Genomic DNA, 12,751 nt, shown 5'->3' on the forward strand with positions numbered 1-12,751 from the left:
TTAATAAAACAGAGTTTTATACACTGACATAAAAATATATCTGTTTACTTAATAATAAAGAATATGAAATAAATGCGTGTTTTCAGTAGGTTTATTTGCCTACCGGATATTTTTTTACATATTTTCTATGAGGCGTTATGAATGAATTTCCAAAAATAAAATTAAAATGAAGTAACAAAATAAATATACTCTTTTACTATTATTTTGCCCATTTGTTTATTAATTAAATTATCATCAATGCAAGATATAAAAATAACACAATAGTACAGTAAAAAAAAGACTATTGGCCGGTGTTACTTCTACAAGATACAGATTTACAGACTCTTATACACACAAACACACACACACACACACACACACACACACACATACACAACACAAACACACACACACACATACACAACACACACACATACACAACACACACACAAACCAGTGTTGACTAACAGCTCGATGGTAGTTCTAATTTTAAAAAATTCCTAAGAGAAATATCACTACGAAAATTAAAGGAAGATGTTAATTTTTAATCAAATGTTTTAATTATTCCTTTTATACTATAATAAAAAAAGCAGTGACAGATAAAAATAAGCAATCTAACATCAAATTAAAGCTAAATTTATTTTATTAGGCTTCATAATTTCGCTTGATTTATGATTTATGTAGTGGTAATACATATATAAGTAATAGTTGAAAGAAAATTATTCCAGAGACTTTTTAACCTTTAGTAGGTAGAGCACAGCAGGATATTTCCTGCTCAAAATCTGGAACAGCCTACCTGGGGAAGTTCCTCGACCTTAAAGAAAATTACAACTAAGTAATAACTGCTTTCAACCAGTATTGTATTCCTGTGGTGGCTAAGGTGACCAGAGCTCCTTGGGTAGAGTCGGCAACGCGCAGGTGTCTATAGTCTACGGTAATCGTACGGTACGGTACGGTAATTACCATCAGATGAACATACGCTTGTTTGCCGATCTAGTTTAAAAAAAAAGCTTAGGCAGTACTTTTTTACACATTATTCTATGTTATATTCTATAGAAGTTTCGTTTTATTTAAAAACAGAAAAAACTTTATGTGATAAATATATGGTTTTCAACTTTTATAGCCAGTATAACACAATTAAAATTATTGTTAGACATTTTGAGTTCCCGACATTTCTAGTTTTGATTCAATTTTCTTTTGCTTCCGTCCTTGTCACGGGTCCACCGGGGATTACAAACAAGTTAAACATCCCCTTGTCCATAAAGTTACGGCTTTATTGTTTAAATTCTACCGAAGAGATATAAAAGTCCTTTTTTCGAATTTCACGATACATTTGCTATTGCATATAATAAATTCGACGCGGAAATGAATCCATCAAAAAGCTTTTCACATGTACACATATCTTCCATTTTATTAATGTACCGTATACAGTTACACAGGGTTTTAATGAGGTATTTCAGAAGGAACCACTGTACTCGTTCATGTTTTATGTCATTCGTTTATACATTCATTATATTAAGTAATTTACTGTTAAACTTCCCATCAATAATTCTTGACAGCTGAAAGGGTTTTAAATCCGAAATAAATAAAGGAATCATTAAGAAAATAAAATGGTGCTTACTGAAATTTTAATTATGGCATGTCATTTAAGTGGGATTTATATTGATTAATGGTTATGAAAACATTGTTGGTCACGGGAAAAAATTGTTTATGAACTAGGTACTACAAATATGGAGAATTATTTTTAAGTAAACTGATTATATTTTATGTTCGGATATTCACAATCAATTACAACTAAACACACACTAATAAAAAATATATTTCATTTCCATACTTGAATAATTGTCAACATTTTTTGTTTTCAAATTCTGTATTTATAATTTTTGTTTTATTATTGTGTTATTGTCATCCTTGTCTACAGTTTCAATTATGTTTTCGTTATCTGAACGCAAAGTTTGATTATGTAACAATAAACTTATATTTGGGGAAGACACTGTGGCCTGTAACACAGCTTTTCTTAAGCTAGTACAGGTCGCAGGGCTTCTAGATAATGTAAACCACATAATTTGAGCAAATAAAACTATTTTTTTAATTATTATTATTATTATTATTATATAGTTCATATTTTTGGAGTTTACTCCTTAATAATGTAAGGGCCGTGGTATGAAAAACATAGAGGGAATGAAATCATGCGACACAACTGACGCTGACGCTCAGTGGCGGTGACTGACGTTTTAACTGTTTAAGCGATAAGACGAGTGACTGCGTAAGACGAGCTTTTGCCCGCGACTTCGCACGAGTGGAATAGGAACAATTCTTTTTCTTTTGCGAAACTGCAGCGCACACAGCGGAAGCTTTCAAAAGGAAAAAAAAAATCGATTTTGAAACATTATTCATTGGTGGTCCGCTTCTATTAGTCTTAGCGTGATGTTATGTAGCTTATAGCTTTTTTAGATAAATGGGCTATCTGACGCTAGAAGAATTTTTTAAATCGGAAGTTCCTGAGGTGAGGCGTGTTCAAACAAACAAACTCTTCAGTTTTTACCAGCATTTACTGTACCGATAGGCATTTAGCAAGTGTCAATTTATGTTTATTTTTTATTTACGCTTATTATAGTTTGTATCGTCTAACATAACATTTTAATTTTTAATATCATTAGTAGCAGCTGTCACACATTTTTTTGTTAAATTTTTTGTATAAAAAATATTTCAATCGTTTGTATTGTTTCTATATTAATTAATTAAATTAAAAATATTCGATCTTCGACAAACAATACTATTTTTCGAAGCCAAATATTTAATTCTAAAGCTATGTTGTCCATTTTTCGCTCTATTTTACAGCTATCATACAATCAACTTTCGCTTGTAAAACTTTGATTGTGCAATTGTAGAGCAAATAAAATTTCCTTTTAGCTTGTTGTATGTGCTAGTTGCTGCATTGCAGGTCATATAAAAATTAGGTCAGTGACGATTTGGGGTTGTCAAGTTACCGATAAGTTAGTTCTTTCGAAGTACCTGTAGTAATAAAACAAACTGGCAACTTGTGAAGGATTGAATTCTTATATTAAGTGGTATTATAGAGTTCACTACGTCGACTTTTAATAAAGCTGCGTAAATAGATTAGGCTCCAACTCTTCTCATTATGTCATGTGTAAAATTATTCATCAAATACGTATACAAAAATTAAAGAAAATAAAACAGTTTGTTGGAAATAGTTCATCTTAATGGATATAATATATATCAATTAAGATAAACTATTATATATAATATAATATAATATAATATAATATAATATAATATAATATAATATAATATAATATAATATAATATAATATAATATAATATAATATAATATAATATAATATAATATAATATAATATAATATAATATGCCCCCCAAAATCCTACCTTACGCCCGAGTCGACCATCAGACCTCGTGGGGGGCGGGCAACGTATACAATGAAAACTTATACGGCCAACAAGGTTCAGGTAAACCCAGTAAAATGGAGAGTTTTATTAATGATGAACGTATAGAGCCGCTTCCCGGGGGTGAGCGCCGGGGCACGTTTGGAGCTGACGCTGGACGTGACAGCATGCAAACCGTCAGCGGCTCTTTGCTGAGCAGGCGGGCGAGAGCCGGGGGACCCGAAGATACTACAGCCGACCAACGGGGCGGGGAGGGGACGGATGATGTTTTGCAGAGTAGGGCTTCGCCTACAAACTCTGTCGGCTCATCTGCATCGACCACAAATAAAGCAGTAAGTGATGACAGAAGACGCAAGTGGTCAACAGAAGAGCTTGAAGAACTCATGTTCTGTTACTTCAAGGCTAGATCAGGAGGAGCCGGGTACATAAATAGATTAGAAGAACTTTTTGCTGCAAGAAACCCTGAAAATCCAAAAATCCTAAAATTTTACGGAAACACTTTAGCCAACCAAGCTCGTAGAGTTATCAAACAAAATGTTATTTCTCAAGAACTACTCAACCGCATACAAAAAAGAGCTGAAGGAATAGTTACTACAGAAAACATAGATCATTTTTCAACACCAAGCCACATAGAACATACTCACATTCAAAGTGAGGAATCGGGTATAACTCAAATACAAACACTACATGATCCACCATCTAATAACACACAACCTACATCCATAGAAAGAGCTGAAGAAATAGACCAGTCGACACGAAATATAGTAGTAGATGAGAATCAGGAACCAATAGTTTTACAATTCTTACAAACTTTAGCTGAAATTAAAGACATTCCCATTGAAGAACGATTATTCCTACCTAAAGCTAAAATAAACAAAAGTTTCATCGAAAATCTAAACACACTCAATAAATACCTACCTAACCTACTAGTAACTAACAATAGTCTACGTGAAATAAACAACATATTGTACGCAACTGCTAAAACATTAATAGTAAACAATAATCAAAATCCGTATGCACCTACAATAACCATAAAACCAAAGCGTGATCCACCTTGGAAAAAACGAATACAAATCAGAATAGAAAAACTAAGAAAAGAGCTAGGACAACTAATAGAGATAGAAAGAGGAATCAATACAAATAGAATGAGGAAAATCAGGGACAAATTATACACAAAACACAATATACGAAGTGAAAATGATCATAAGAATACAGCTGAAATCATCAAACAAAGAATCAAAGCACTAGCAGGAAGAATAAAAAGATACGAAGAAATGAATACAAAAAAAGAACAGAATAAATTATTTGCCGAAAACGAACATAAACTATACAGAAGCCTGGGAAGTAATACCGCAAAAGATATAAAAATACCGAGTAAAGAAAATGTAGAAGAATTCTGGAAATCAATCTTATCAAACCCTCAACCATACAACGCGGAAGCTAATTGGATTAAAGAAATAGAAACAATGTCAAACGAAGTAAATACAGTAGATTCAGTAGAGATTACAGAAGACCAAGTAAAATTTGCCTTACGTAGAATGCACAATTGGAAATCACCGGGCCTAGATCAAATTCAAAATTATTACATAAAATATCTGACCAACGTACACAAATACTTGGCCTCATTATTTACAAACATAGTCTCAAGAACAGAGCCAGTAGAAGAGTGGTTCACGACAGGTAAAGTTATACTGGTACCTAAGAATGAAAACACCGAGGACCCGAAAAACTGGAGACCTATAGCGTGCTTACCAAGTATGTACAAACTTCTTACTTCTGTATTAGCCAACGTTCTATATAACCATTGCCACAAGAATAACATCATTTCAGAAGAACAAAGGGGATGCCGCCGTGGAGTCAGGGGTTGTAAAGATCACCTAATGGTCAATAAAGCTATATTAGAGGATGCACACCAATCCCAAAAGAATCTTAGTATGGCGTGGATAGACTATCGAAAGGCTTTTGATAGTGTTTCACACGAATGGCTTCTCAAGCTGCTTGATGTCTATAGATGTCCTCCTGTGATTAAGAGATTTCTTATTTTAGCCATGCCATCCTGGCGAGTGATCATGACAGCCCGTGGCTCGCACGAGTCAATAACTACCGAACCGATTTATATCAGACGCGGCATTTTCCAGGGCGACTCCCTTTCTCCGTTATTGTTCTGCTTAGCATTAAACCCTCTTTCATTCGTACTCAATAAGTATGAAATGAAAGGCTACAAACTCAAAGATAGCATCTGGATTAATCATCTCTTATATATGGACGATCTCAAAATATATGCAAACAATAGAACCAATTTAAAAGTATTACTTGACAGTGTGGAGATATTTACAAGCGACATAGGTATGAAATTTGGTTTGGAGAAATGCAACGTATTACATTTAAATTCAGGACACAGAAACATAGCATTAGGTGGTGGGTACATACTTCTGAGTGGCGAAACTTTCAAACAACTTGCAATAGATGATAGGTATAAATATTTAGGAGTACATGAATCTGGAAAAATAGAACATAGCGTCATTAGAGAACAGATAAGTAAAGAATATTTAAAAAGAGTCAAAAAGCTACTTAACACACACTTGAATTCCCGTAATCTCATCAAAGGTATAAACACGTACGCTGTTCCGGTTTTACTTTACTCTTTCGGTGTAATTAACTATAAAAACAGTGACCTAAAGAAAATAGATGTCAAGACTAGAAAACTACTAGCGATTAAAAAAGCACAACAACAGAAAGCAGAAGTAGAAAGACTGTACTTACCAATAAATCAGGGAGGAAGAGGGTTACTAAATGTGGAATACATGTATAAAACACAAATTGTTAAATACAAGCAATATCTAAAAGCAGAAAGCGATCACCTAATCAAAGCAATAGTACAGCATGATACAAGTAGGGATAGATATTCAATAATAAAGGAAGCACAAGAAATAGAAAGAGAACTACATCTACCTCAAGGAAATGCACTAACAGATGAAGAAATTAGGAAATCCACAGTAAATAGGCACAACGAAATATGGAGAAATAAACAGCTACATGGTCAATTTCCCAAAAAAGTCTTAGATCAGGGTAACATAGACAAGGAACTGTCATTTAAATGGATTAAGAAACAGCAGATATCTCCAAGCATCGAATCCTCAATATTTGCAATACAGGACCAAGCAATTATGACACGACAACACCAACGTGACATACTTAAGGAGCCAGTAGACGGCAAGTGTCGGCTGTGTGCAAGCAAAGATGAGACCACTCAGCACATAATATCTGGTTGTGAAAAACTGGCAGGGACCTATTATGTTAAACGACATAATAACCTTGTCCAGTACATCTACTGGTGCTTGGCTCGACACCATAAAATGGAAGTTTCTCACTTATGGTGGAAGGAAACACTGACTCAACCACAAGTAAAAGAAAATAACTCAGCCAAAATTATGTGGGAAATCCCTGTTCAAACTGATGTCACCATAACGCACAATAGACCGGATTTAATTTATACAAACAAAGATAACAACAAAACTTACCTAATAGATGTAACTGTACCGTCAGATTATAACATCGGAGCCAAAGAAATTGAAAAATTAAGCAAATACCACCTACTCAAAACTGAAATCAGCCGTTTGTGGAACACACAAACGGTTGTCATTCCAATAGTAATAGGAGCAACAGGAGTAGTAGCTAAAAGCATAAAAAAGTACTTAGAACAGCTAGATTCCAACATTGACGTTAGCATTCTTCAGAAACAAGCAGCCATACATACAACAATCATACTCAGTAAAGTACTTGGAGACACTGTTTTCGTACACAATATACAAGACCCACTTTCACAAAATACACAACTATCAGTAGATAGAGACACGCAGCAATCACCAGACACACAGCAGTTAGCAGACACACCACACTCTCTCAACACAACTCATGAACCTATCACAAACAATTTACAAAGACGAGGAAGAGGTAGAGGAAGGAGAAGAAATGGCGCGCAACGTGCGCGTATAGAATAGGAGGGATATAAATGCCTTTTTTCTCGTGGGTTACGAGTCGGGGTATTTATTTAGACCGACATAAGTCGTGAAGGTTAGCCAACCATAATAATAATAATATAATATAATATAATATAATATAATATAATATAATATAATATAATATAATATAATATAATATAATATAATATAATATAATATAATATACACTGTTTTCGTACACAATATACAAGACCCACTTTCACAAAATACACAACTATCAGTAGATAGAGACACGCAGCAATCACCAGACACACAGCAGTTAGCAGACACACCACACTCTCTCAACACAACTCATGAACCTAGCACAAACAATTTACAAAGACGAGGAAGAGGTAGAGGAAGGAGAAGAAATGGCGCGCAACGTGCGCGTATAGAATAGGAGGGATATAAATGCCTTTTTTCTCGTGGGTTACGAGACGGGGTATTTATTTAGACCGACATAAGTCGTGAAGGTTAGCCAACCATAACTATAATATAATATAATATAATATAATATAATATAATATAATATAATATAATATAATATAATATAATATAATATAATATAATATAATATAATATAATATAATATAATATATAGAATTAAATATAAATTCCTATTATCCATATTTCATTCTTTATATTACTACAGAAGTCGGTTAGGATCAATGATTTCTAACTATAGAACAATAACAATCACAAAAAGTTATATCGTTGGAATATTTACCTGCAAATTTGAGATCTAACAAATTTAGTAGTTGCAAACTTTCCGGGTACTTCCATAAATTACGTGCAATTACATACGCATGTACCTTAACTAAATTATCATTCATTGATTATAATTAAATATGTATTAGACAATATTAACTCTAGAAATGTTATAACTAGAGATTAAAGTCTGTGATAGGTCGGGCTAGGTCGGCAAACAAGCGAACGGCCCACGTGGTAGTAAGAGGTTACTCAAGCAGTTACTGTAACCATATAGATAATATAATATAGAAGCCTGCCACTCTAGAAGCATCGCAAACCTTAACCTCTACCCTACCCAGGAGCTATGGCCACCTTACTCACCACAACGATACTACTTGATTGTAATATTATTGTTTGAGCTGAACCAGATTTTGAGCAGGTTATTTTATATTTCCTATCTCAATGAAATCTTTATTTCTATATACTAAGAGAAAAGTATTTCAATATTTTTTAAATTTTACTAGAGCATAAAAATATACTATGTAAGGCTGTCGTCATATTTTCCACTTAACGTTCTCGTAGTATAAGTCAATTATGTTCATCTACTGTATTATAGTAAAGTGTGGTATTAAATTAGTAGTAATCGAATACCCTGGCTGAATAGAATTATGTTTATTATAGGCAGAGCTGAATTCTGATTTATTTCTCTGTGTGTTTATACTCTTTTATTGGTTGATATAATACTTTTATATTTTACTAGTTGACCCAGCAGACGTTGTTTTGCCATATATATTATTAACCCCTTTTATCTTCCCCGTTTTGTACTTAAACTAAGGGGTGTAAAAAATAGATGTTGGCAGATTCTTAACCTACCCGATATGCACACAAAATTTCATAAAAATCGGTCCATCCGTATCGGATGAATATGTAAGTAACATTGTAATACGAGAATTTTATATATAAGATTATAAACAATTTAAAAATCGTTCAAGTACCTTTTAATACGTTTTCATAAAATTGTTTTCTCCGACTCAACACATGATAGCGTTTATTATTATAAAAATGATTTTATTAAATAAAAAATTAGTAACAGAGGTGTTTTAACTTTGTGTTTTTATCGTTGTTGTATATTTCTTACCGTTACAATTAAGAGATTTCAAAGAAAAAAAGGTTTGAGTGTCAGAATTGTTAACAGAAAGTTAGACTGTTTGATATTTATGTTACTTATCAAACTATGTTTATTAGTTTTGTATACCTCACTTTATGTTCACTAAATTTCTATTGAAAATATGTATTGATGTATGTGAATGCATGCATTCAGTCTGTATCATTCCAGTGCTGGGCGTAGGCCTCTTTCTCCACGTAGGAGAAGTACTGGAGCTTAATCCGCCACGCTGCTCCATTGCGGGTTAGCGGTTATTTTCCCTACTATGACTAACGATCGCTATCAGGTATTTGTGATAACGAGGCACGGTGGGGTGACCCACAACGACAGATATCCAAACCGGAAAGGAATATTTGTACATATACAAATATCTATCCCAAGCGAGATTCGAACATGCAAACCGTCGGTGTTTTAGGTAACTAATCGCGTAATGCCCCTGTACCCGTGTCGGACCGGGACGGGAACCCGGTCCTGCAAGACACGGTGTCGTCGGGATTGTTCAGAGGTGAGCTGGACAGTCCCCATGGAGGAGAAGTCTGCTCTTTTTGCCGAGGCCAGCCTCTCGCTGGAGGGATCCTGTTGCCTGCAGATCCGGGACCCTTCAATTAAAGCGGCTGAAGGCTCCCGCAGGAGTTTTCGTTGGTATTGCACCCTCCAAGTGCTGAAGCCGACATACGCTCTAGGAATGCCTACCCAGGCTTCCTGGATATCACCCGTAAATGGGTTCCCCTGCGATAACAAAAAAAAAAGGTAACTAATCGCACCACTAGCAAACGCATCACAGCAGTGATATGTGAATGGAAATAGGAAATTTTGAAATTGTCATTCAAATTGAAACCTTGTACAATTTGATAATTGAAACGGGAGATTGATCGAAATATTTTCCTAGGTATACCGTAACGTTAAAAGCAGATAACATATCAAAGTAGTTTTTATATCTTTATAAATAAAGATCATTTTTGTATGAAGTACTTTAAGAGTAAAATATTGTGCTAATAGCTTTTAGTCATTTGTCACGCTGAAAGGGACATAAAAGGCAGATAGTTATTTTAGATATAGTAATTCCGGCAGATCTGTGATTATTTTCAATTTATAAAGTCATATAAATCCATTTTTTTATCTCATGCTATACCGTAATTAAAACCTAGATTTGATTTAATTGTATATTTTCGAATTATATTTTTAATTAAATTAATTAAATTAAAACTGGAGTAATTATTACAGTCCAATACAAAATTCACTATCGGGATCTTAATCCTAAACACTTGTGTCAGTAACCTCCATTACATTCGCCAGATATTATAGCATTATTTGTTCGCCTCGAGTGTAACATTTCAAGTTAAATTGCAAACAGTAAAACAACCATAAAAGCGGTTTGTCTGGTTCCGATCTGGAGGCTAAAGAAAAATATATATTTTTGTACATGTATGGAGGGTATAAGTTTACAGAAAATGTAAAACTTGGATTTCTTGTTTCTTAACACTTAAACTAAACGTATTGTGCAAAATGTAACGGATGGATATCTAATATATAAAATTCTCGTGTCGCGGTGTTTGTAGTTAAACTCCTCCGAAATGGCTTGAACGATTCTCATGAAATTTTGTGTGCATATTAGGTAGGTCTGAGAATCGAACAACATCTATTTTTCATTCCCCTAAATGTTAAGGGTAGTCCACCCCTAATTTTTTTTTTAATTTTTATATAAATTATTTAGTTTTTATTTTATTGTGATTTGGCGTTAAGAAATACATAAAACCCCAAATTTTCACCCTTCCGCCACCAACCTTTACAACTATTTCTTAATAGCGTTGAGCGGCTAGACAACGTTTGGCGGGTCAGCTAGTATATAAATAACCTTATATTAAAGTAACCTTATATAAAAGTAACATGGACTAGACAATTAATATAGGTACACGAGTATGATTAAAAGTGAAGCAGCAAGGGATTAGTAGGTCAAAAATAAATTACCTTCCTTAGGTAAAATACACTTTATTCACCTATTGATTTTCAAAATTATATCACATGTAGGTTTTAAAAATGATATTTATCATGTCAATAAGTTGAAGATTTATTATTCTGTTCTCCTTAACAAAAAAAAAAAAAAAACGTTCAATAGTAAAAAGTAATGGAGAAATTTTTATGTTGAACAAGTCATCTCTGTATTTCAGAAGAAGGACTATTGAAGCGCTGTGTCAATATTTGAAATCGAAATGACGTCATTTAAGTGTTCACTCCGGTCGTCTTTGAGTTGAATTCTCAACAACCGACGCTTAACCTATTCTTATATTTAAACAGTTTAAAAAAGCAATCTTCGGAGTGGCACGGTCCAATAATCGGGGTAATCGAATCTCGTGAACCTTCTTAGGCTTGTTTCGCCCTGTCATTAGATATAATTCCAAGTATTGTAAGCAGGTGCCATGTGGTGATTTCGGCACACACGATTGACTGACTCGTGTTTGACCGGGTAATTTCATGGTTGTGCTGTTAATTTTATTTATATTTTTATACAACGATCTTATATTTGGTAAGGAGTATCGAGGTTTTTTTTGCTCGCTTTTTATCTTCTCAGCTAACACTAGAGTCATTAGGTTAAGTCATTTTGTTGTAATATAATGTTTGACATAATAGAAACTAGTGTCCACCGAGACACTAGAGATTAGAAAAAAATAAAAAAAATATTGTTATTCATTGCATAACACTGGGTACATTACTTAGTTTGTAATGTACCTAATGTCAAATTGTAACAATTTTGAAATTGTTAGATGACTCTTTAATTGTTTTTTTTTTGTAATGTCAAATATTTTTGACTTTTTTTAGTATGTGTAATCTTATGGCGAAATAAATATTTTCATTTCATATTTTGTAACAAAAACAATTTATCTTGGCCGATGCTTATATCATACATCTTGTCGAGTCTTTTAAAACTTCATTTAGCAACTTTAATTGTCGCTATAAAAGCGCGTACACTGGTAAATAACATTTTACTAGTAAATTCTAGTACGTCTCAACTTTCTATAGTGTAAGTCGAAAATGATTAGCCGTTATCGTTAATTTCGAGCTTTTATTAGCATTTATTTGAGAGATGGTAATATAACATCTCACTGACATGGTAATGGTTCTGAGACCACTTTATACTTTTATGTTGTACTTAAAGAGATTTTCCATTTATGAATTCGAAAGTGAGGAGAGTTAGTTGAGGTAGATGAAGGACCGATTTATCCTAATAAAGATCTGCTCTTCCTGTTGCGTAGTGGAACTTCAAATTTTTAGTTATTTCCATTTCAAAGAAAACATATGAGATGTTTATATTAATTAAAATAACTAAAGTTATTATACAAATAAATTTTATATTTTAATAAACATTATACATATTTAAAATTCACAACTTAAGAACTAAATATTTACAGATAGTTTTGGTATAAATCATGTCCGCGTGGAATTGTGCCAAGAATGCTGGCAGTATTTCCCCGTTGAATCGCTATAACTAAAAT

At 33.4% G+C, this 12,751-nt stretch overlaps 1 protein-coding gene across 1 annotated transcript; it reads left to right on the top strand.

The window, feature by feature from the left end:
* Positions 1–3,367: 3,367 nt before the first annotated feature.
* LOC123658258 lies at positions 3,368–7,405 on the top strand. The gene has a single exon (XM_045593696.1). It carries the CDS (start codon positions 3,368–3,370, stop codon positions 7,403–7,405), a length of 4,038 nt encoding a protein of 1,345 aa, XP_045449652.1.
* The last annotated feature ends 5,346 nt before the right edge of the window (positions 7,406–12,751 follow it).

The sequence above is a fragment of the Melitaea cinxia genome, chromosome 12 (assembly GCF_905220565.1).
Source record: "Melitaea cinxia chromosome 12, ilMelCinx1.1, whole genome shotgun sequence".
NCBI classification, from domain to species: Eukaryota; Metazoa; Arthropoda; class Insecta; order Lepidoptera; family Nymphalidae; genus Melitaea; species Melitaea cinxia.